Consider the following 22576-nt stretch of genomic DNA (forward strand, 5'->3'; position numbering starts at 1 on the left):
TTGCCAAAAACTAATAATAATTAAAATTCCTTGCTATAAAAAGCAGTATGTGCTGCTTTTGAGCTGGAAGCATTAGAACACTTTCCAAGAATTCCAGCATATTAAATTCTGCTGTGACATTTGACTTACAGCATGGTAATTTTTTCCCCTGCTTCAGCACAGTGTAATGACAGTAAGTCCCAGTTTTGTAAATAAATTCCCACTCAAATTCCTCATGACATCGCATGTGGGAGTTCACATAATAAAAAAGGAATGTTCCCCTCTTCTTCATGTTTCTTTACAAACCTGTCTCCATCATTGAAACAAATGTCAAATTTTCTTCAAAGACATGGTGTCTACCTGACTGAGCTATGATCATTAATGTTCAGAAGTGCTGTATTCTTAGCTGACCTCATTGATAAGCAGTTTCCAAAAAAGAGGAAAACATTGCACAGCTTAATGCAGTTGCTGTAGTGGACTGGACTGGCTAGAGCAGGGTGCCTTGGTGTCAGTGCAGCCTCAGAACTGGCCTGACAAGTTCCATAGGGATTCCCAGCTGGCATGTTGAAATAAAAGGAGCCCAGCTGCTGCCTCATCACCAGCCTCTGCTGGGCTTCACTGGGTGGGAAGGAGAAAGCAAGGCTGCAGCTCAGATCTGCTCTCTGGACTCTACTCTGGTGGCTCCTGTGAAATTCCATTAAGGTCCTTACTGATACAGTTAATTTAAGTTGGGCTGATCTGTTTCCAAAGTATGCTGGAGACTAAACTCCAGGGGAAAAATGGGTAGTTTAAATCCACTTTCTTTGTGATCACTGATATGCTGGCACTAAACCTACACTGCAGCTATGGATTTATTTTTATATGCCCAGGGCTCTGTAAGCAAAATCTTCATTACTAGACCAATGTAAGAGCAACTCTTTTTAAATTATTGCTCATGTACTGGACAAGAAATCTATCCTTTTTCAGTGATCCATATTTGTTTAATGAGCCCTTTTATATTTGTAAAAAAATTGTTGATAAATTGATATCAGCTTTGCAAAAGGAGAGCTGTGTTGAAGCAAAGACATTCCAGCTATGGAGTGAATGCCTTGCAGTACTGCAGCCTCATCAGGGATTGTGTTCCACTCTGAAACTGCTCACCATTCACAGAGCCCATGTTCTGGCCAAACTGGAGTTGCTTGGCACTCACAACCAAGCACATTTCCAAAACAAGATCAAATATTCTGATTTCTGACCGTTGCTCTTGCACTGAGGCACAGTGAAGATTTATCAGACTCCTTAAAGGGAGCCAGTGGATTTGAATTATAGTTTGATTATCATTTATTATCTTAGTGGTGTCAGACACTCACAGCCAGTTCCTGTGTTGTAATTGTTCTGTCTTTCCACCCTGCACCTTTCTTTCTCCAAGAAGGAGAATGGAAAACAAAGACTGAAGGGTCATTCTGAGCAATTAGACACCTCTTTCTCCACTAACAAAGTAATTGCCAACTATACAGGTGAATTCAGATCAATGATAACAGTATTTTCAGAGGCTTTGACCACAACACAAAATAATATTTTATTTTCTCTGGGCATGTTTTGTTGTGTTTAAGATTATCATATTTAATGGAAGTTCTGATATTTTCATGTGCTAGTGAACATATATATCAGTATTGATTCTGCTTTTCTACTTTGCTGGATGCATATATGCTCTCTATAAAATTAAGACAGGAAGACATGCTAATTTTCCTTTTGCATTGTCTGTTCAGCTGTGACTACTGCCCAGTGCACTACAAGGTGCTGGGACATATCAGTTACTTATAAATGACTTATGTGGTTCTGGTATTACAGTAGGAGCCATGTGGAAAATGCCATGACCATCTGCAGGGTGGAAATCTGGAAGCACTGTAATCCCATATACAGCATCTATTCATCCCACATGGCACTGCAGTCCCTCTGAAGAGCTGCAATTTTGGCTGTAAGATGATTGAGGCTAGTGTTGCAAATAGATTTTAGGAGTGTCTCCTGTGCATGTTTGAAGGTAACTGTACACTACCAGATCATTATTTTATATGATCTGCTTCAGATATAGAAACATGCAAAATATTAGTATTTATTCTAAAGAAAATAACAAGGAATCAGAAATAAAGCAGAATTTGCAATGGGCTGGGCTGCAGCTGCCTTTTTTTCTAAGGCCCCAGCAATGTCACCAGCAGCAGAAGGATGTGGAAGCCTGGCATTCACAAATGTCCCATTGCCAGCCTGGTCCTCCAGCACTTTCCTGGAGCTTTGGCCTCTGTTCAGGTTTAGCTTGCATAAAGTTTTATTGTTCAGGCTATGAGTGTAATTTTTATAACCTTTTTTACTTCTGACAGTCAGTCAGTCAGTGTGACTGAGAAATGCATTGAGTCTTATTGAGTGAGGGTTCTATTTTCCCTTAGCTCAACTGGGAATCTGGTTTCCTCCCTTGTGCTGCAGTGCCATGGAGAAATTCAGAGGACTTATGAGAGAATTCCCCTCATATCCTTGATGCTTGGAGGTCTGGTTTTCCCCCTCTTCAGGACATCATAGGAGATCCACTGAGGATGGGGAAGTGTGCTTGTAGCATTCTGCTAATTTACACAGGCATGGACAGTGTCCAGGCAGTGCAGACAGGACTTGCCTTCCTCTGGGCTGCACCTTCTAGGAGGAATTAAATGCTGTGTCTTGACCCTGTTGAGTCAGGGATAGAAAGAAGACTTTAGTCAGTAGAAGGTGAAATAGAATTTTTTATTAGCAAGAAGTTGTGACTTTTATAGTCTGACTCACTAAGCTGGTACTTGATTGGTCTCAAAGTGAAAACTTCTCACACTATTGGTGAGCTATGAACAGCCCACTTTGGAGAACTATATAAGCAATGGTTACAGAAAGAGAGATAATAATTGTTTGAATTCATTCCTCTAAGTTTCCTACAGCTTCTGCACAGCTTCCCAGGATTTTCCTGGGAGAACATGTCTCTCTCTGTTCAGAGGATATATAATTACTACAGTATCTGCCCAAAGAAATATGGACAAGTAAAAACTTAATTTTAATTTTGCTGGGTCACTTGATGAGCAGGGGACTGCAATGGAAGCACATCTTTAAAATTCTTTGATTCTACTCCTGCACTCAGTGAACAAACTCCACAAGTTCTTCCACAGAACTACTGTAATGCTCTCCTCATTATTACATTGCAGAAATAACTAGCTGCTGCTTCTCCCCTTTATTTCCAGCTGTTAACTCCTTTAAAAGACAACTGAAAATGAGGTAGATAGTACCTTATAATTCTCCCCTTGCGGATAATTTCTGTGGTTCCTGTGCTGCTGGGAAGAGGAGTGTTGGCAGCAGCTGGGAGGCTTCACTCAAGGTAGTGTGAGAGATATGGAGATATGAGGCAGGGCTGTTACTCATTGTCTCTGATCTCAGCTCAGTGAGGACTTTACTGTGTGTAAGGTTCTCATAGCTGTGGGTAAGGAATGACAGAACTCCTCTGACAAAGCACAGGGATCCCTGGTTTAGAATAGAATTTATTTTTAAATGGAAGCCTTCCCAGAATATCTTTGTTTTGCTCTGGGATTATTGCCAAAAATATGTTTTTGTGACATTTTGTAAATGTACCTGCATCCTTAGATAACATTATTTTTTGTTGTTGTTCAAAACTATTTACAAAAAGAAACAGAAGGAAAGAAGTATAAACTCTATCAAAGTAAGTGCAGGCAGTTTACCTAGCAAGGCAAAGGAGCATGACAGAGATGGCGGAAGAAAAGCTAGATTTAAAATGCAGCAAAAATTACTCTCTTGCAAAATTCATTTCAGCACGTGAGATGACTAGAGTGGAGAAATTGATTGAAATGCTTGTCTTCAGATTCAGGTGAAGAGAAGTTTACAGGCATCACATGGAGTCAGGAAGTGATTCAGTGGGTTAAAGGCAGTCAGGAGTTTGAGACTGTTGAAGCAGCACAAATGACAGAGCAACTCCTGTCAGGGGATCAGGAAAAAGGTTGGAGAGAGCAAGGCTGGAAGTCGATTGAGCAGGGGGGGACACCCATGTTTAAAAGCCAAGTTGCAAAGTAAAGGGTGTCAATAAAATATTAACAAGATGTTTTCAATTCTGTTTGGACCTAGATAAGAAAATTGTGAATGTAGCAAAGAAATGTTTACCATAATAAATAGCATTAGTGTAATATATCCATCACAACATCTTGAACAAGTTTACAACAGTACTTACTGATTTTATTTTTACTTCATAGCTGATCAAACAACAAATTAAGTGACTTGAGCAGTTCCTGAGAAAGTCAGAAGCCCAAGCATGTTACTGATCAAGAGCCACTCTGTCTGAGTATAAAGATGCTAGAATTTGCTCTTCCACACAGGGAGCTGTTCATCTCACAGCTGACATGTCTGTGCAGTTACACCCCCAAAATGCTGAACTGCTGTAATGCCATTGCTGCCTTACCTGTGTTCAGAGCATCACAAAACTATTCCTAGGCTTTGGAAACTGATGTCAAATTTCTATCAAGACAGCCTGCAATTTCTCTTTGCATTTTGTCTGCATTTCACAGCATATTATAAGTGGCATGTCAGTAAAAAATAGATTCAGTCTTGCCAGGAACAGAAAGCAAAGAAGGAAGCAGCAGTAGTTGGCTCCCAGCAATGTTCTCTTGGGAACAAGTCTGAACTGAGGCAGCTTTGGGGCTCTTTAGTTAAATTAGAGTTTTCCTTCAGTCCTCTGCATGATGAGGTTGTTCTTTTAAGGACACCATCATTTTGCAAACATCTAAAAAATTGAAACACAGTCTTTGAATACAGGCATCTTGTACTGCCTAGGTTATAGTAGCTACCAGCTTACAAAACACAGAGAAAATACCTCTCAGTACATCACAAAAGAGAGCAGAAACATTCCATAAAACACCAGAGGGGTTCTGTCTCTGGCTGACAAGATTTATCTTTAAGGCACAAGAACCTTGAGGGATGTAGCAAAGAGCCACAGATCTCAAACAAGGAACCAAAGACAGCTGCAGCCATTTCCATCCCTGGGGTTCCAGGCAGAGCTGCAGTGCTGCTGTGCATGGCCATGCTCTGCTGCCCACCATTTCGCACTGCTGCAGCTTGGGCTGGGTTTTACTTTTTACAGACTGCTTATGTTATTCCAGTTGTTTGAGGCTTTTTCCAGGAAACCAGTCTCATGCCCCTATTTTGTTGGGAGTTATCTGTCACTTTTATTACTGCACTGGATTCAGTTTGATTTGTGGGTTAAATTTACACAGGTGAAAGCAGACAGAACACATTCCAGTTCCCCCAGACAGCTGTTACCCACCTCCCAGCTCCTCATTTTAGCATCACCTTTTTGGCCCATTCCTGTATTCCCTACCTATTTGTGCAGTGGCTCCTTTGTAGTCATTATCATGGCACCAAAAAGTCTTAACAGTGCTTCTTCCACATGGCTTGCTACAACTGGGAAATGGTGCTGATTGTCCTGGATGAGCTGGCTAAGAGGATGAAAATAGATGAAAATAGATGAAATCACAGAAATTATTACATTTGGCATTGTACTTTTTTTTCCCTGTCAGTGGTGCTCATTCCAGCAATCCTTGGTGTTACAATCTCAAACATGGTGTACTGAAGAGATCAACAGATCTCTGAGCAAGAGGATGTGGATTTACCTGGAAAGGCTCCAGTGTGGATTGGCTACAGCAAAAGGAAGCAAAAGTGGTTTAATCACAGGATAATCATGCCATGGTGACTCACTGATCATGGAGGATTGCTGGGCTTGCATATCCAGAATCCACCAGGAGCCCGAAGTGTGAGCAGGCTTTGGCAGGAAGCTGAAGTTGCAAGTGTTTGAGCAAACAGAGAGTCCTTTTTTCTGTGACTTACCACAAGAGTTGTCTCCTTGGGTGCCTGATCATGAGGATGGCAGGACGCTCTCTGTTTTGCTCAGAGCTGTAAGCAACCTTCAGTAATGTGGATAGTCAGAGAATATGCCAGACTTATGTAGTGGCCCTTAGGGAAAATTACTCACTGGAGCCATTTATACCAGCTTGTATTTGCAAGGCAGGGAGAAAAAAAAAGATATTTTGGTCTAGCATTAGAGATCTTAAATCTGTAAAAGAAAAATACTGAAAGTGATTATGTTTGCATATTGAATGGTGCTTAAAGGAGATAAAACAGCAACAACTGAAAAATCTGCTGAAATTTGCTGAAAAATATAAGTTTAGATAAGGTAAAAGTAAAAAACAACTGGATCTTAGCTGATCATTTCTAGCTTCTTTCTTCTGGTTCCTGGCTTCAGCAATCTTTTTAATAGGTTTTGAATGCAAATTATTTTCTTTTCACATTACCTTTTAAAGACAGCAGAAACTTGTCTATAGGTGCTTGCAGAGCTGACCTGCTTTTTACAACTCTTACAAAATCCCTTCAAGAAAGGAACAGGAAAAAAATGTAAAAGCACAGTGTTTGCCAAATGGCAGTAATGCCTCCTGTCAGTAGAGAGAGGGGGAAAAGGTATAATAAAACTCACTGCTATTACTTAAGAAGCTTGAAAAACTGACCTGTAATCGAGTAGGAAAATACTTCAGGAAGCTATTTAGGGACCCTGAGAATGTGCAGAACACAAAATTAGTATTCTGTTGTAAACACAAGTTAATACCGAGGTGAAAGCCTTGAGAAATTCTAATTTTCACTAGGAGAAAGCTAAGTCAGAAGAGAGATTTTCACATGTAACTCACCATCCTCTGCAGGGCTTTAATCACTTAAAATGTTTACTGCAAGTTCCTACAAACCAGTTTCTGGAAAGCCAAGAAGGCAATGGATCAGGCACAACAGGGCAATACCTAAAATTTGAAACATACAAACAGCAGTTAAAAAGTAGCAGAGATTACATAGAAGAACCGAAAAGCAGAAAGTATAAATAGGTATAAATAACTTGGGTGGGCTTTTTTCCTTCAATTTTGTGAAAGTTCCTGGAGATTTGACAAAACCAACATTTTAATCAAAACTGAATAATATGCAAATCTGCCAGAAGTACTGATTTTCCTGCAATATACTGAATCTTTCATAACACAAGAAAGATTGGGCACCTGAGTTTTCTACCAAGAGAACAATCTCTTTATAAAAGTCCCAAGTCTGTAAAGGAAATCCTGAAAAACAGCAGAGAGAAGACAGAAAGAAGCTGCCAGAAAGGATCATGGAATAATTCAGGTTGGAGGGGACCTAACAAGGGCTCCAACCTGTTCTGAAAGCAGGAGCAGCTCTGAGGCCAGGCCAGGCTGCTCAGGGCTGTAACCAGTCTGCTCTTGAAAACCTCCCAGGGCAGAGATTACACAACTGTAATGCTCAAGGAGGAATAGGGGTGGTAATAATGAAGGAATTAAAAATCAGTTTGTCTTTTGCAGAGTAATGTAGGTTTCAAAAAATGCCCCTATTTTGCCAGTACTTAATGAGCTGCAATAAGGTACCTTGCTGAGGTAACAAGCCCTTCAAGGCACTCAGTCAGGGAAGACAAAGTGCAATAAAAATATTAATGATTGGGTGAGTTGCATGAGTTCTTAAGGACAGCTACCAATATTTGACCTAATTTTGTCTTTTTCAATTACATGTTTATGGCTAGATTGTGCATTTATGTACCACCAGTTAATTTTTAAAGCACATGAGAACTTCTTTGTTGTATTTATTTGGCCATATAGTCCCCAGCTGATGCTTTACTGATGTTCAGAGAAGTGGTTAACCCAAGGTGTCTGAGCATGCAGGTGGCAGCTGGGTGGAAAAACACAGGTTTTGTGCTATTTGTACCTCAGTGATCCTTCTCTGCAAGGGAGAAGTGACAGTAGCAAGGTCATACAAGAGAATTCTCTGTAAACATTGAATATTTTCTCCTGAAAAGGTCCAGAAAATGCTTGAAGAAGGAATGCTGAAAAATAGTATGCTTCATGCTTTGCATTTTGCACTGGTTTTCTCCTCAGGTGTGTGACATAGCAAAGTTTAAGAGCCTAGTAAATGATCCCCATATAAAGAAACACAAAAAACTAAAAAAATATAAATGAAAAGCACTGGCTTTGAGGCCATTTTCAAAGCTGGAGGAATGTGAGGCTAGTACAGTCCAGAATTCAACATCTGTATCCTGCTGCTGCTAAAATATGGGTGTAGTCACAGTTGTTTGCCCTTTCTTTATACTGTGGAGGTTATTAAACTCCCTGACAATAGAAACAGGTATGATTTAATAACAGCTGTTACCACAGACTGGACTGTGCCAGTTATGTTTGCATTGCATTTATATTTACAGAAACAAGTTTGTTCAGAAGAAAATTATCTGTCTGTGAATCTGTACTGACATCAAAGTGTGTCTGTTAAGTACTTCTTCCATACAGCAGAGAATGGAAATGGAAAGATAACATTAGAAAATTAAGTATTTGTTTAAAATATTAAAATAAATGTTAAAAATAGATAAACAAAATGATCAATTTCTGGAACATCTTATTATTGAAGGTGTTTTCATAATCAGCACCAACTTCCCCAGAGAACAAAAAGGGGAGAGGACAGATTCCACAATAACTATCAGGTTGCTTATGAAGGTTACTACAATATTTGTCTTGCCCATTCCATGCTTTGCTATGCAGTCAGAAACAGATTTCAGTGTTTTCAAGAGCTGTTCAAGCATAATTAGAGACTCAAAATGAGTTGAAATCTCAGCTGGCGGCCTAGCAATTTGTTTTCATGCTGCAAGTCATTTAAGATTTATATAAGCATAACTTTTTGATGGAGTAAGGGGATATCCTCAATCCAAGAGTCCCGTTATACCTTTATTTTTGTGCAGGATACAAAGCACTGTCCAGCTGGGTGGTGCCTTCTGCCCCTTGCCGTGGCAGAACCTCAGTAGCCGAGGTGCTGCTGTCTCAGAGGCAAACCCTGCAATATAATTGTAATAATGTTATGTAAGGATGCATTTGTTTCATTTGCAATACACTGCAACAGCAGGGTAATTATTGAAAATATTGGCAGTGCAGGGAGTGAGGCTGCTCCGGATTTTGGAGCAGGTTTCCATGGCAGGGAGTGGGGCTGATCCGGAGTTTGGAGCAGGTTTCCGTGGCGGGAGCAGTGTAGGGAGTGGGGCTGTTCCACGCTCCGGAGCAGGTTTCCGTCGCAGGGAGTGGGGCTGGTCCGGAGTTTGGAGCAGGTTTCCATGGCAGGGAGTGGGGCTGGTCCGGAGTTTGGAGCAGGTTTCCGTCGCAGGGAGTGGGGCTGGTCCGGAGTTTGGAGCAGGTTTCCATGGCAGGGAGCGCTGCCGGAGCCGGGCTGGGCTGAGCGGGGCGCTCGGGGCGCGGCCCTGCCCGGGGCCTGCCCTTGCTCACCGCTCCTCGGCTGCTCCCCCGGGGCTATCGGCCCAGTCCCTGGGCACAGGGGGGCAGCTGTGCCAGGCTGCCGGCTTTTCCTCAGCCAGCGCAGACTGGGGAACCCCAGACCTATCTCCAGGTGCCTCCCTGCACACTGAGAGGGTTTGTCCGAGGGGCGCAGCCCACAGCTGAGTGCCTGCTCCGAATGAACGAGAAATCGCTGCCAAACAATTTCAGATGCGTGACTTCTTCAAGTGGCTCTGTTTCCTTACACTCAAAAGAGCCTTTTAATAAAGGACTGCATACCTTGGCTGAATTAATTTCAGTTTCACAAGCACCATCTTTTTAAACCAGGGAACACGCTGGTGCTTTAGAGTGCTATTTTTCATCCTGTCTGGAGAAGAATAGAACGCTGGTAGGGCAGGATGTCCCCAGTTGTACTGCTCACTGAGACTCTTCCTTTCTCTGTCCCTGCCTGCCACACAATAGTGTATGGCTGGGGCACTGGCCATCCTCGCTGCTGACACATGACACTCTGCAAGGAGAGTTGGAGGAGGGTCATGTAAGGACTGTATTTGCCTTTTCAGTGCAGGCAGGAAGATGGAAAATAATAATTTTAATTTAAAAACAACATGAAGTTTATCTGCATATATAACATATACATTTGAGAGACCTCAGCCAACTGATCCTTGAGACCAGTGGAATTGTTTTTGCAGTGGCATGGAAGAGGCTGTGATGTAGATAGCCCTCAGTTGCACAATCAGCTCTGTTCACTTAGAAACAAAATACTAATTTTAAAATGTAATATGATACCTAATGAAATTTTAATTTAAATTCAAATAGCAATGTTCCTGTGCTCACCATCCAGCTCGAGTCATGACATTAAATCATGTTTTGATAAGATCTCATTACTTGTGTTGTATTATAAAGTACCAAGACATTGACATGTTCTGAAGGCTCATTCACCTTGTTGCTCTCCTGGCTCTCAGGTTGTACAGGTTGTACAAGATGGGGCTTGTGCTGCTGCAGGGAAGCATCACTGTTCACACCCTTGTCTCTGGGCCTTTCCTGACCATGCATGGGTAAAGCTGACCCTGCATATATATGAGCAAAGGCTTTGCAAAGCTCACATTTTATCTGTTGGTTTTAATATAATGAGGGCAACGGCTACTGTAATATCTTGAGCTTTTGCAGATATAATGAACATTCTACATGATTTGTAATCCTTCTTGAATATGCTTCTGTAGGTAGAGATTGTTTCACTGATTTTCCCAAATGATCTAAGCATTCAGTGGTTACCTCTCTAATTTATTTCTGTGCCAAGAATAATGAGTGTGTTAACAGCTCATGATGCAGCTCTGGCTGGGGAGCAGAGAGGGAAGGTTTCATGTGAGTTATGGCAACACTATAGTGTTCATGGGGGAAAGGTGCCTCCACCTTCTTTCCTCTTCCATGTAAATCTCTGTCAACCCCTGCTACCGCTTCCAGATTACCGCTTCCAGCTTTTAAAGAGGAATAATTATTTATCTTCATAATCAGTATGTCAGGGCTATTAAGGCCTATTAGTGCAGCCAGGGCAGTGATACAGTTAGAGAAAGAAAAAAGAGTAGGCTGGAAAAAAATTACTGTAAGACAAGTGTACAAAGAAGGTGTTTCTTCTAGTGAAGTAGTTTTGGATGCTTTCTGTGGTGACCTAGGGACTAGGCTTGTTCTTTCTTCTTTTTTTTTTTTTTTTTCCTGGTCTTGACATGTATTATTCAGAAACCAGAGATGCCCATTTGTGAAAATAGCATATGGGTACCCTGAGAGAAATATTTAGAAGTAGTATGCAATCTACTTGTCCAGCAGTGCATGTCTAAAAAGCACAGTGCATGTATTTGATGTTAAATGTCAGTATGACACATAGCCAGGAAAGAGTCATAGGCTTGATTTCAAACTCTGTATTTATAATTGGGTCATAGGGAAAAAAATAAACAAGTCTGTTTTGAAGGCTGCTGCTTCTAATGAGAAGCTCTTGAAAAAATATAGGAAAATGAATAAAGTTTCTGTGGAAGACCTTCTTTAAAACACTTCTTAAATTTATCATAAGAAATGGTATAAATCACTTCAGCATCTTGTTGCCAATTATCATATTTACTCATCTTACAACAGAAGTCAGAGTATTATGTGACTCATGGAAGTTTGCACACTTGGCAAAAATTGGTTTCTCCAGCTTTGAAAAGGCTTTCAGAAATATTTTCCAGTTAGGGAGCAAGTTTTATGGTGAGAAGCTGTATCTTTGATTAGACTAAAGCATAACATAGGAAATACTGGATGAGCTTTCACACAGAGGGATTGAGGGACTGCAAACAGCCACACAGGCTGGACTGCACTGGGAAACTTGTTTTAAGGCTTGTCCTTGCTTTACCTGCTTAGAAAACAAGAAGAATTTCAGTCCCTAGGCTCTTGCCTTAGCACTTTTCACAAGTATTATAATCTCACACATTTAAAAAGGGATGTGACAGTTGCAGTTTTTCAGCTGGCACATAGAGTTGAACTGACAGATGTGTAAAGAAAAGATTTAGCTAATGATATTGATATAATGTGGATTCTGTGAGGCCTAAACACTTGAATGAGAAACAGCCATCCAACTGTGGTAAATAGAGCATTTGCCCTGTTAGCTTTGAGCTTTGCACTGTAAATATTTTTGCTTTGAATCCTTCTGTACTGACTGTATAGGTTTAGCTAGATTAAAGCATTGTTCTGGTTAGAGCCTCTGGGCTTCACTACAATATAGGTTGTGGAATGTGTTGATATTCCAAAGAGATGGTTTCTCTGGTACTGAGGCAGTCAGGAGAATTTCTGACTGTTATTTGTTAGATTTAGAGTTGGAATTTGAGTAAAGATACACCTGTAGTAATATATGTTTATCTTGCCAAATACTAATGCTTCCTGGGTAATGCAACACCAGTTTTATCAGAACAGAGCTGAGCCCTGACAGTCCTGGAGACAGATGCCAACTGTGAGTTTCTCTGAAAAACTTCTGTTTTGGCAAATGTGAATCAGTTTACAGATCTGTTTGCAGTGTAAGTGCCTAGAGAGCTGAACTGAATCTAATCCACTGAGAGAAAGAAGTGAAGTTTGGACTCTGTATCAGTATAGGCAGTGTGATGACTCATAAAAAGATCTCATTTGGTATTTCACATCTTTTTGAACCTCTTGTTTACTGTGTTAACTATACCCAGTATTACTCTGTGGTCAAAGCTTGATTTTGTAAATTCTGAACTAAAATCATATCTAGTTTTTTTTTTTTGAAAAATCTCTTTCTGAAAATGCATTACAGGTTGTAGTTAATGGTACCAAGTGTAAAATGCCTGCATGCTTTTTGAAGGTTCTGAGTGATTCAGTAACAACTGGTTTCACTGTGCCTTTATACAGCCAATACTGTGTGAATCTCCAAACTAAAAAAATGAGCATCTGAGAATTTCTTGCACATGCATGATGGCATATCATACAGGAGTACTGGAAAATTGTCATGCAATTGTCCAAGGAGTGAAGGAAGCCCTGCCGTCTCAGATGAGGTACAGGTGCCCTACCTCTGTAAGGCACAGGGTGCCTTTTGCCCACAGAAATCTGCAGGCAAGGTGATCTCTGTGCTTGAAGTGAAGGTAAATGCTGTGTGAGTGTAGATACATAGTGATGTTACCTTTGCCAGTAAATTCAGCTTGAAAAGTCTCCATCTTTGGCTACTTATTCCTGCCTCTGTGCTCCAAGGATAATTTTTAAAGTGCAGAAATCCCCATACAGAGTGCCAGAGTGCCAGAGCAGGAATGAGTGGCCAAGTCACAGAGTGTGGGGCTCCCATCCCTGATTTCATGGGCTGGGACACACCAGAGCCTCAAAGCCAGCCCGTGACGTGCTTTCCTTTCCTGGCAACAACAGGTCAGGAAATAATGCAATATCCTTCCACACTAAGCACTTTCTGTTCTAGTAGCCTCTCCTGTAAATTGTCGTGTTGAAACTGTTACATGCACTGAAAACTTTTTAACTTATTTAAAAAACTTGTAGCGACATTTATTTATATAATTAAAAATACTAATATTAACCAAACTGTAACAGTTAAAGGTGAATTAGGGCTGCAAAACATGTTGTCCCTGGGAGGTAAATTTTTCTATTAATTTCTATTGACACAGCTAAAATATCACAGATATCTATATCTATATCTATATCTATATCTATATCTATATCTACATCTATATCTACATCTATATCTATAATATTACAGATAGCCAGATATCTACTTGCTACAGACTAAAAGTAACTGAAAAGCACTCAACTTTTAAATGGAAAGTATGTGGTGCTCAATGAATGTGTCTTAAATAAGATCCCTTGAGGGTTTAGTGTGAATTATTGAAATGTGGAATTAAAACTCATTAAACTATGTTCTGCTGTAGTGTTTTAAACCAAAATAATATTTTATGCACTCATGTATCAGGCTTATATATTTTAGAATTATAATGATTTTGAAAGGGAGCCCCAGAAAACCATCTCAGACCAGTGGTGACACTCCTGTGCAATATATAATAATAACCCAATAATACATAGTTAAGAAACCTGCAGGGGGTACAAACAAGGTAACTTGAGTTTCTTCCAGTGACACAAACAGCAATCTTTTTTAAGTGTTTGGGGTTTTTTTTAATAGTTTTAAATATTTGGAGGTAGAAACAAAAGCAAACACCAAGATGGAAAGGGTTCATAACCCCATGGGTGTGACCATCAGGAGCTTACTCACCTTACTTAGCTCCTCTAAACCTTACTGAAGTTGCTCTTGTAAAGCAGGTGCTGCTGGGACAGAGCTACCACCTAAGGTAAAGATTACACTGGAATTAACTGGAATAATCTGTGCTCCTACTTTTAAACACAGTGTTAGTTCCTTGACTTGATGGATTTGTGCATGTGAATTTTAAAAGAGTAGATGGAGTCTTGTACCAGTTGTAATAAGAAAGGCAAGAGGATAAAAATAAATTTGAGATTCTAGGAGATGAAAGCTGAGTGGCAATAAAAATAGATTATAGGTTATAGAGTTCAGTAATCTAAGTTTCTACTTTTTTTGCAATTATGCAATAAGGTCTTTTTGGTATGAAGAATTGCGAAGCAGATGAGCTCACACTTTTGCATCATTATCTATAAACACTTTTACCAGTGTAACAATATTCAGTATGTATTTTTGTATTGAATGTAACAATTTTCAGTACATATTTTCATTTTCTGTATGCATGCCCTTCTCATTAGCAAGAATGAGTCATGATAATTTCCTGTAGTACTCATTGCAAGTCTGATATTTGTGCTCAAGAAACTGTAGAAGTGGTCTCACCTTTCAAAACTATCTGGCTTAGAAAACCACACCTCTGCAGCCTCCCCATCTTCCCTCCTCCTTATAGTGATGATTCTGTTTGGGTTTCAGAGAACAGTTTTGTCACTTGTATCTTGTGCAAGGGTTCCTGGAAAATTTCTGGGTTTGAATACAAAGTTGTTTGCCAGAAAGGTAATTAAATGAATCAATTTTGTTAGGCTGACCCTGGACTCACTTTTACTTTCTAAAGTTGCCTGTGCAGTTAATCTTTGGTGCATGTTGCTTGTTGTCTGGGCAAGCACTTTTTAGGATGAACTGCTAGCCAGGCTTTGTAAAATCTAAATATGATAAATAAGAATTCTAGATCAGTGGAGCATGTGTGGTGCTGTCTGCAGCATGACTGTTTCAGGGACTGGAATCACATCAGCACTGAATTTGTGCCTGCTGAACTCTCACAGCTGTCTGATTATTTTAACAGTCCCCTCTCTACCAAATAAACCTGGAGAAAGCAGAACAGTTCTGAATATCTGACATTTTGACATCCAGTGGCTGCTTAACAGTGAAGCATTTTGTAAAATCAGCCTTGATCAGCTGCAGTGCACTGAAGTTTACAGTCCCGTTCATAAAATGTCTGAGATGGGAAGTAGAATGGTTACATAACATTTCTGTAATGAATTTCTGTAATAAATTAGCTCTGCTGCCATGAAGCACAACTAAAACTCACAGATAATATTTTCTTCAACAGTAGTCTCAGATTTTGTCGCTACACAGTTATACAGATGACAAAGTTTTTCTGAGACCTGATCCAAACCATGGAGATGAGTTTCTTTTTAGAAGGATATCCCAAAATGATAACTGAAGAGACTAGATTTCAGCTCTACAGTGATACATTCTTCAAGTACTTTAAGGCTGAAAATAATGTTGCATTGCCACTGCAACCTACTTTTATTTCTATTTGTACATTTCCCATTTGCTTACAAGTTGAAGCGATATTCAGGCTGAACAGATAAAATGCCCTTGCACTTTGTTAAACCTAGTACTATTTTTAAGGTGTTAAAAGGAAATAACAATGAGTTTAAACAACAGGAGTTAAGACAGGCACCTGGAACAATGAGTTTAAACAACAGGAGTTAAGACAGGCACCTGGATGAACATGTTGGGTTTATTCCCATTCTGAGCAGATCCAGCCTCTGGAGTGTACCTGAGGTATGTGCTTTAACCTCTTAATGAGAGGTGAAGTACAGATTTTGGGATTTTGTCTTTGGGGATTTTGTCTTTTGGGATTTTGTCTTTGTCTAACAGTTCCAGTATGGGAGAGGCAGTGAATTACTGGAAAACTCTATTCCCTGTATATTGAGCAATTGTCTGCAGTGTTTTTAGAAGAGGCATTGCAGTGACTCTTTTAAAGAGTCACTAGGTATAGGAACAAAGCTTTAACTATGTGGAAGTGGGAGGAAGATAAGAATCATTACTAGGCATCATCACTGCATTAATTTTTTCCTTAGGGACTTGATTCATCAAGACACTGAAGTTCTGTGTAATTTTAAGGACATGGATTTCTCACAGCTTTCTGTAAACTACTTTTTTACGTCTTGAAGTAGAAACAGATACTTTCTTGTGGTTTATATGGTGAACTCTAATTTTCTCTTCCCCTTTTTTTTGTTCTTGAAGTGCTGAAGTCATGCGTCAACTACAAATACAGAATGTACAATACCAACTAAACTGCATGACATAATTGATAATATATTGGCCTATTTATAGATAAGCATCCCAAGACTACCTCACAGGGCAGCAAAACTGTCTGCTATCTCTGAGAGATCTTCTATGAATTGTTCTCTTTCTGAGCCACACACACCACAAAACCCACAGGAAGTTGTCTCTGTAGTGGCTGCGGTTCTGCAGTTTCCTTCTTCCCCATCTTTAAGTGGTCAAAACAGTTCTTTAAAAGTTAAGTCAACACAAAGTAGAGAACAGACTTCCTGTTCTTGTGGTGTAACAGATACCCATGCCCTCAGAAAGGAGGATTCACACATCTGACTGTCCTTCTGCGTCCTTTGAATCAATGTGGGGTTAGGGCTTGAACTTATTAAATAATAGTTTTATTTTTAGGTTTCCTACCAAGAAAATATAATAGTACTTTTTTTAGACATTTCCCAGTTGCTGTTATTTAAAGGATGAGAAAAGTGCTTGCTTTTCTTCAGCCCTTGACTTCTAAGACAATTTTCTATCTAAAGATAGGGGTTAAAGATGATCCTCTTTTCAGGACTTATATGGGTAGAATCAGAAATATGCTTTAAAATTCTGATCCCTTAGCTAACAGATGGGACTTGCTGTATAACTGCATCTGACTGAATGTATTGTATATATAAGGCATATATATATACCTAAACACTAACACATGCATCTCTCTTGCTATATATCAATATGTGTATATAAATATATAGACATCTGCTGTTTCATTGAAGATTTTTAAAGGGAACATGTGAATACACTGGAATCCTAACAGTCTTAACAATATAGAACTTGCACTTTCAGACATGAATTTTGTAATATTTATTTAAAAATTTAAAATCCACTCAAGGTTAAATATAAAGACTAAAAAATTCAAAGTTATTTACACTTAAGATAATAATTCTATGTTGACTTGGCCAACATTTGATTTGGCATTTTCAGTACTGTTGATGGTAGATTTGCTTGTGAACAATTTGTTAATGAAGAGATGCAAAAATCCTCCTGAAGGAAGAATTTCAAAGTTCAGCAACATGATTCTGCTGTTGCTTTGTATAAAAACAAGCAAACCCCTTCATTAGAAAGAATTTGTATCTACTGAAAAATAGATGCATTTTACCAATGCTAATAGAATAAGATAACATTTCTGGCTCCTCTAATTTGTATCAAGAGTAGAGATGAAGATTTAAATAATTGTTTGATGGAAAGAGAAGGAAGATGGTTAAGAGAGGGAAGGAAAAATTATAAAAAAAGAAGGGAGAAGAGAAGGGAGGAAGGGAGGGAGGAAGGAAGGAAGGAAGGAAGGAAGGAAGGAAGGAAGGAAGGAAGGAAGGAAGGAAGGAAGGAAGGAAGTAAGTTTGTTTCTGTGGGCTAAAAGAGTTATGCATATCCAGCTGTTTTGAACCCCTGGCAGAAGTCCTTCCTTGTTAAATGGTCTCCCTCTTTGTTAAATTCAGGGTATGCAGTGATAGCATTTTCTCATCCAACATATGATACAAAAATGGTGCCTTTATCTTTGCTTTCTTTGCTTAATACTTTTCTTTCACCTTTTTATTTGTTCCCCATCTTTCTCCCAACACTTTAATAACTGCTTTTCTTTCCCGTGGTCCTTCTCCCTCATTGTAGGGAATCCATTTCCACCTCTGTGTGCATGCCTTCAGTCCTCTTTCATTCCCTTGTCTCGTCTTGGTTGATCATCTTTACCCTCTGTTCTCAGCCTGTCCTCCTCCCCAGCCTGCAGGTCTTGTCCACTCTCCCCAGAACTATTCAAGGAGAAAAAGATGAAAGGGAGGGATTATTTTACCCTACAGTTTATCAGGTCATCCTCCCCTGAGTTTCTTTTCATGCGGTCTCCATACCTTGAAATCTTCCCCCTCCTTCCTGTTGTGATCTCAGCCTTTTCCTTCCTGCCTGCTCTGGTGAATACTCTGACAGAGAAGCATGTGGGCACAAAACCCGTCACATTCCGCCTTCTGCGGGTGTAGATAGAGTTTAAAAAAATAATCGGAGGCTTAGTTCCATGTAGCAATGAACAAATAAAACGTGTGCTGTGGTGTTTCCATGGCAGGAGGCCACGCTGCAGCACGGGGAGCTCCCGGGGGAAGGAGGGGGCCCAGCCGGGTGTCCGGGCACTCGGGATCAGTCCGGAGTCAGAAACCGGGGACGGTGCTGACAGAGCCCCCGGAGCTGCCAGGCTGTCCCGGTGAGCGCTACCGAGAGCTCCCGGTGCCTTTCCCGGCCCTGCAGGGCCATGGTGGAGGAGCTGGCCCTTCCCCGAATTCGGACTGCTGCCTTGGGAATTTGATTCAGCTATTTCCTGGAATATGAATTTGTTTATTTTCAAAAGAGAACAAACGTAAAACTCATGCAGTGGCTTTGGGTAGGGCGTTTCTTGGTGGAAGGGTGATTTGGATCGTTGAATTATCACCTCTTTTTAAGAATTTCAGTACTTCTGGAGGTTGCATGGATCACAAAGCAGCTGGTGGCACATAAATTGTACAACTGCTAGAAAATCTGGCCCTGATACCATGGCTTTTACTGCCATGTATATCTCATGAAATGTTTGCTGAGTGCAAAGTACTCCCATTTCGATTTGGGATTTTTCTCACCTACTTTTCCTTCACTGGAACCTTATGTACCTGATTAGTCATGCCACTTGGGCTGTTATCTAATTCTGAAGAGTAAATTAATCAACATCATAAACTATGGACCATAGTGATATGGGTAATAACCAGTGTGCCATCTTTTCAGTGGGGTTTGAAGCACTTTAATGGGTGATGCTTCTGGAAGTCACTTGGTTAATTTATGACTTGGCCCTACAAAATTTGGGAGTGTGCTCAGCTTTCTGTGGCATGAGCCATCTCGAACGTCAGAACTCCAGCTGCATTTTCAGACAGCCTCATCGTGCATGGGTTGGGCATCCAACGCCCAAAAGTAAAATACCATCTTTAAAAGCCTTTCCTTTTAAATGGAAAAAAAAAATGCAGTATTTCTCTTAGTGCTTAAGTAAATACTTACTTTGTAAAAGGCACTCTAAAATGCTGGGAAAAGTTTATTTTTCAAAGCCACAGGCAGCAGTTCATGGTGCTATAGGAAATGCTAAGGCTATGCAGTCACCACCTTAAAGCAAAGCAAATCTCCCAAGTTGTTTTCTTTTTGTGTCTTTATTGCTTTTATCTCAAGAACAAGATGTACAATTAAGGAACTCGAAAACTAACGTCCCGCCCCTTCAAACAATGGGCAAACGCAAAAGCAGGTCTGTGTCCGCACTGATCGACATCCCAGCTCTGCGGCCGGCTCCAGGGGGACGAGAATTCCGTGAGCGCTGCAGGACCGCGTGCGGCGGAGAGCGCGGCGCCGGGCCCGGCCGAGCCCCCGCAGCCGCCCGGTCCCGCAGCCCCGCAGCGCTCGGGGCGGTCCCGGTGCCGGTCCCGGCCTGCTCCGCTCCCCGCGTTCAAACGCCCCCCGCGCTCCCATAGGCTGCGCCGGCCCGGCGGCGCTCGGCCCCCGCCGCCCCGACCATGGCGCGGGGGGAGCCCGGCGGCCAGCGAGCCCCGCGAGCGGCCCTCACGGCGCCGCGCCCGGCACAGCCCGCGGGGCCGGGACCGGCCGCTCCGCCGCCGCCGCTCCGCTGCCCTCCAGGGCTCCGGGTGCTGCGGCAAAGCGGGGGCAGGCGGCGGCGGGGCGGCCAGTCCCCCCGCGGCGGGATGGGCCGTGCCGGCAGTCGGACATGTCGGTGGCTGCGCGGGGGGAGAGGCACGAGGCGGGCGGGCGGCGCGGCCGCTGAGCGGGCGGGCCCGGGGGCAGCGCGGCCGCTCCCGCGCTCCGTGCCCCGGCGGCGGAACCCGGCCCCGGCGCGCCAGGCGCCGCGGGAGAGAGACCGCACTTTTATCAAACTTGAGCCTTCGCTCCCCTTCCTCTTTCTTCCTCTCTCCCTCCTCCCCCGTCCCCGCCCCTTCCCTGCCGTCCTCCTCTTCCTCCTCCCCTCCGCGCCCTGGGATGTTTATTCGGGCGGCTGCGTGAGGCGCGGGCGGCGGCGGCGCCGAGTTTCTCTCCCCCGGCCTGAGGAGTTGCAGGCGCGCACACGCTCGCCCGGCTCCGGGGGAGAGAAGGAAACAAAATGTCTGCCAGGGCCGCGGCGGCTTCCACGAAGGTAAGGCTCGGCCCCGGGGCGGCCGCGTTCCGCGCCCGCTCCGATCCTGCGGTACCCCCGGCGCCGTTTTCCTATTGCCCCGCCGAGCCCACACCGTGGTGGCCGCGGCTCTACCCCCGCCCGTGCTGAGGGCACGGGCTGGCGCGGACCGAGGAGGTGGGCGAGGCGGGCCGGAGCCTCCCGGCCGCCTTCCCCACAGCGCTTCCCTCCTGCCTGCCGGGAGGGGCGCGCAGGTGGCCCGCACCCCCCTGGCCCGGGCCGCTGCCCCGCCGGCCGCCCCCGCCCCGGTCCCGCCTGGCCGCCCACCTGTTGGGCGTGCGGGCCCCAGCCCCGGCCCCGGGACGGCTGCGGCAGCCGGGCCCTGCCCCCGGGAGAAGCTCCCGCCGGTGCGCTGGCCGTGCCCTTTTGTTCCAGGCTGGAGCCGGGTAGCAATTAGGAAAGGTTCAACCGGGAGAGTCCAGTAGTGCAGGATTTTTTTCTGTGGCCGCTGAATCAGTCCGGGATGATTGTTGCTGACATACGGTAAACAGCTTTGGGGCGGCAGTAATCCGTCAGAAACTTGTGCCGGTCCTCCACCTGATCCGTAGGTGTTGCCGGTGCAGGTGCACGTTGCGGGGTGTGTACTCTGACCTGCCCCGGCTGCGCGGCGGTGAGTAATGCCGAGCGGCCCCGGGGCCCAGAGGTGGAGCTAGCAACGCTCAACAGGTTATTTCTCCTTCGCGCAGAATTAAAGGTTTGCTTTGAAACTAGTTTGAATTTGAATTTCGAACTGATTTTTAGCTTGTGGCTCCTGAGTAGTTGCTCCGGCTTCAGCGCGACGAGTTCCCGTCGTGTGTGCTGGCCGGTGCTACCGGAGCTCGGCTTAGTGGTGTTTGCTTTCGAGTGAAACTGCGTGGTTTCGGTCTGATGTCACTTGCTGGTATGCACTTACTCACAAGTGGTGTTCCACAGGCTGAAGTCAAATGAACACCTTGCTGTGTTAGTGCCGAAAAACTTCGGTGCTCGAGATACTAAGTAACAAACTGACTCTAGTTGTAAGATACTGTTAGCTGGCGATTTTACCAACTCCAAGTCTTACTTCAGAGGTGTGTTCGAGGCAGCCTCGGCTTCCAGAGTGGAATTTAAAAAATTTAAAAGCTAATGTTGACTACTGAGTTTCATGCCTCGTTTTAAGTATTCTTCCGGAGGTATTGTGTTACATTTTAACATATAGACAAACACATTTCAACAATAAGTGTTTGTTGTTGGAAGAGTAACCTGTTTTAGATAGTATTTCTTACTTCTGCTATCACCTAGCTATGGAGATAGATAAAACATACTTTTTAGCCCTTTTCAAATGCATTTATATTAATAACAAATAGGAGTTGAAGATAAATGTTGTGTTGAATAGTGTTGTGTTATAATTCTGCTTTGTGAGGGATTGGGAGAAATTGCATCAACTTAAATTTTGCAGATTTTTTTGTTGTTGTAAAATCGGGGTATAAAATTCTCATTTCTGGCTCAAAATGCTCTCTTAAAATACATCTATTTTGTGAGGCTGTGGAAAAATATTGCCTTCCACACATGCATGTACTGTCTTGAAGTGTCTTTCTATTTTTAAATACGGAAGTGTATTTAAAGTTGCAGAAGTGTACAGAAAGTGTATCTGTTTTGGCTGTGGACTGGTGTACAGACTGTGTTCATTGGAGGTTGTATCTTGCCATAGCAGTTATTTGAAACTCCTCCTGCTCATGGTCATATCACATTGGCCCTTGGAGCTTGCATACATGCATACAGTATCAGCCAAACTAATTATACTGAAAGGTATGTTAATTTAAGAATGTTGCAAAATATAGTCTCACTGGGGTTTAACTCTTCACTGGGATGCTTTCAGATTTATGGAAGTCATGTAATTGAAGTAGCATCTCTTTCTTGGGAAAAGCCTCATTTTGTAGGACCTGGGACTGTCAGAGTAAGTTCTGAATCTGTGTTAGCTTTTTATCAGAATTATTTATTATCTTTTTATCTTGAGCACAGAAATGTCTTTAAAGACTAGAATCTGTTGCATGCAGTTTATAT

General features: G+C 42.5%; 1 protein-coding gene across 6 annotated transcripts in view; it reads left to right on the forward strand.

Annotated features, from left to right (window-relative positions):
• Positions 1-22576, forward strand: part of TJP1 (tight junction protein 1) — a 155333-nt gene that overhangs the window by 67150 nt on the left and 65607 nt on the right. Inside the window, exon 1 of one of the 6 annotated variants that reach the window (XM_054272375.1) lies at positions 20327-20518. The exons of the other annotated variants lie outside the window; for them this stretch is intronic. Within the exon in view, the coding sequence (XP_054128350.1) occupies positions 20486-20518 (33 nt within the window). The 5' untranslated portion in view covers positions 20327-20485. Of the gene's footprint in view, positions 1-20326; positions 20519-22576 lie in introns of those variants that run through there. 6 annotated transcript variants of the gene reach the window in all.

This window comes from Melozone crissalis, unplaced genomic scaffold (assembly GCF_028551555.1).
Source record: "Melozone crissalis strain CALT ecotype California unplaced genomic scaffold, PUWL_Pcris_2 ptg000014l_1, whole genome shotgun sequence".
NCBI lineage: Eukaryota > Metazoa > Chordata > Aves > Passeriformes > Passerellidae > Melozone > Melozone crissalis.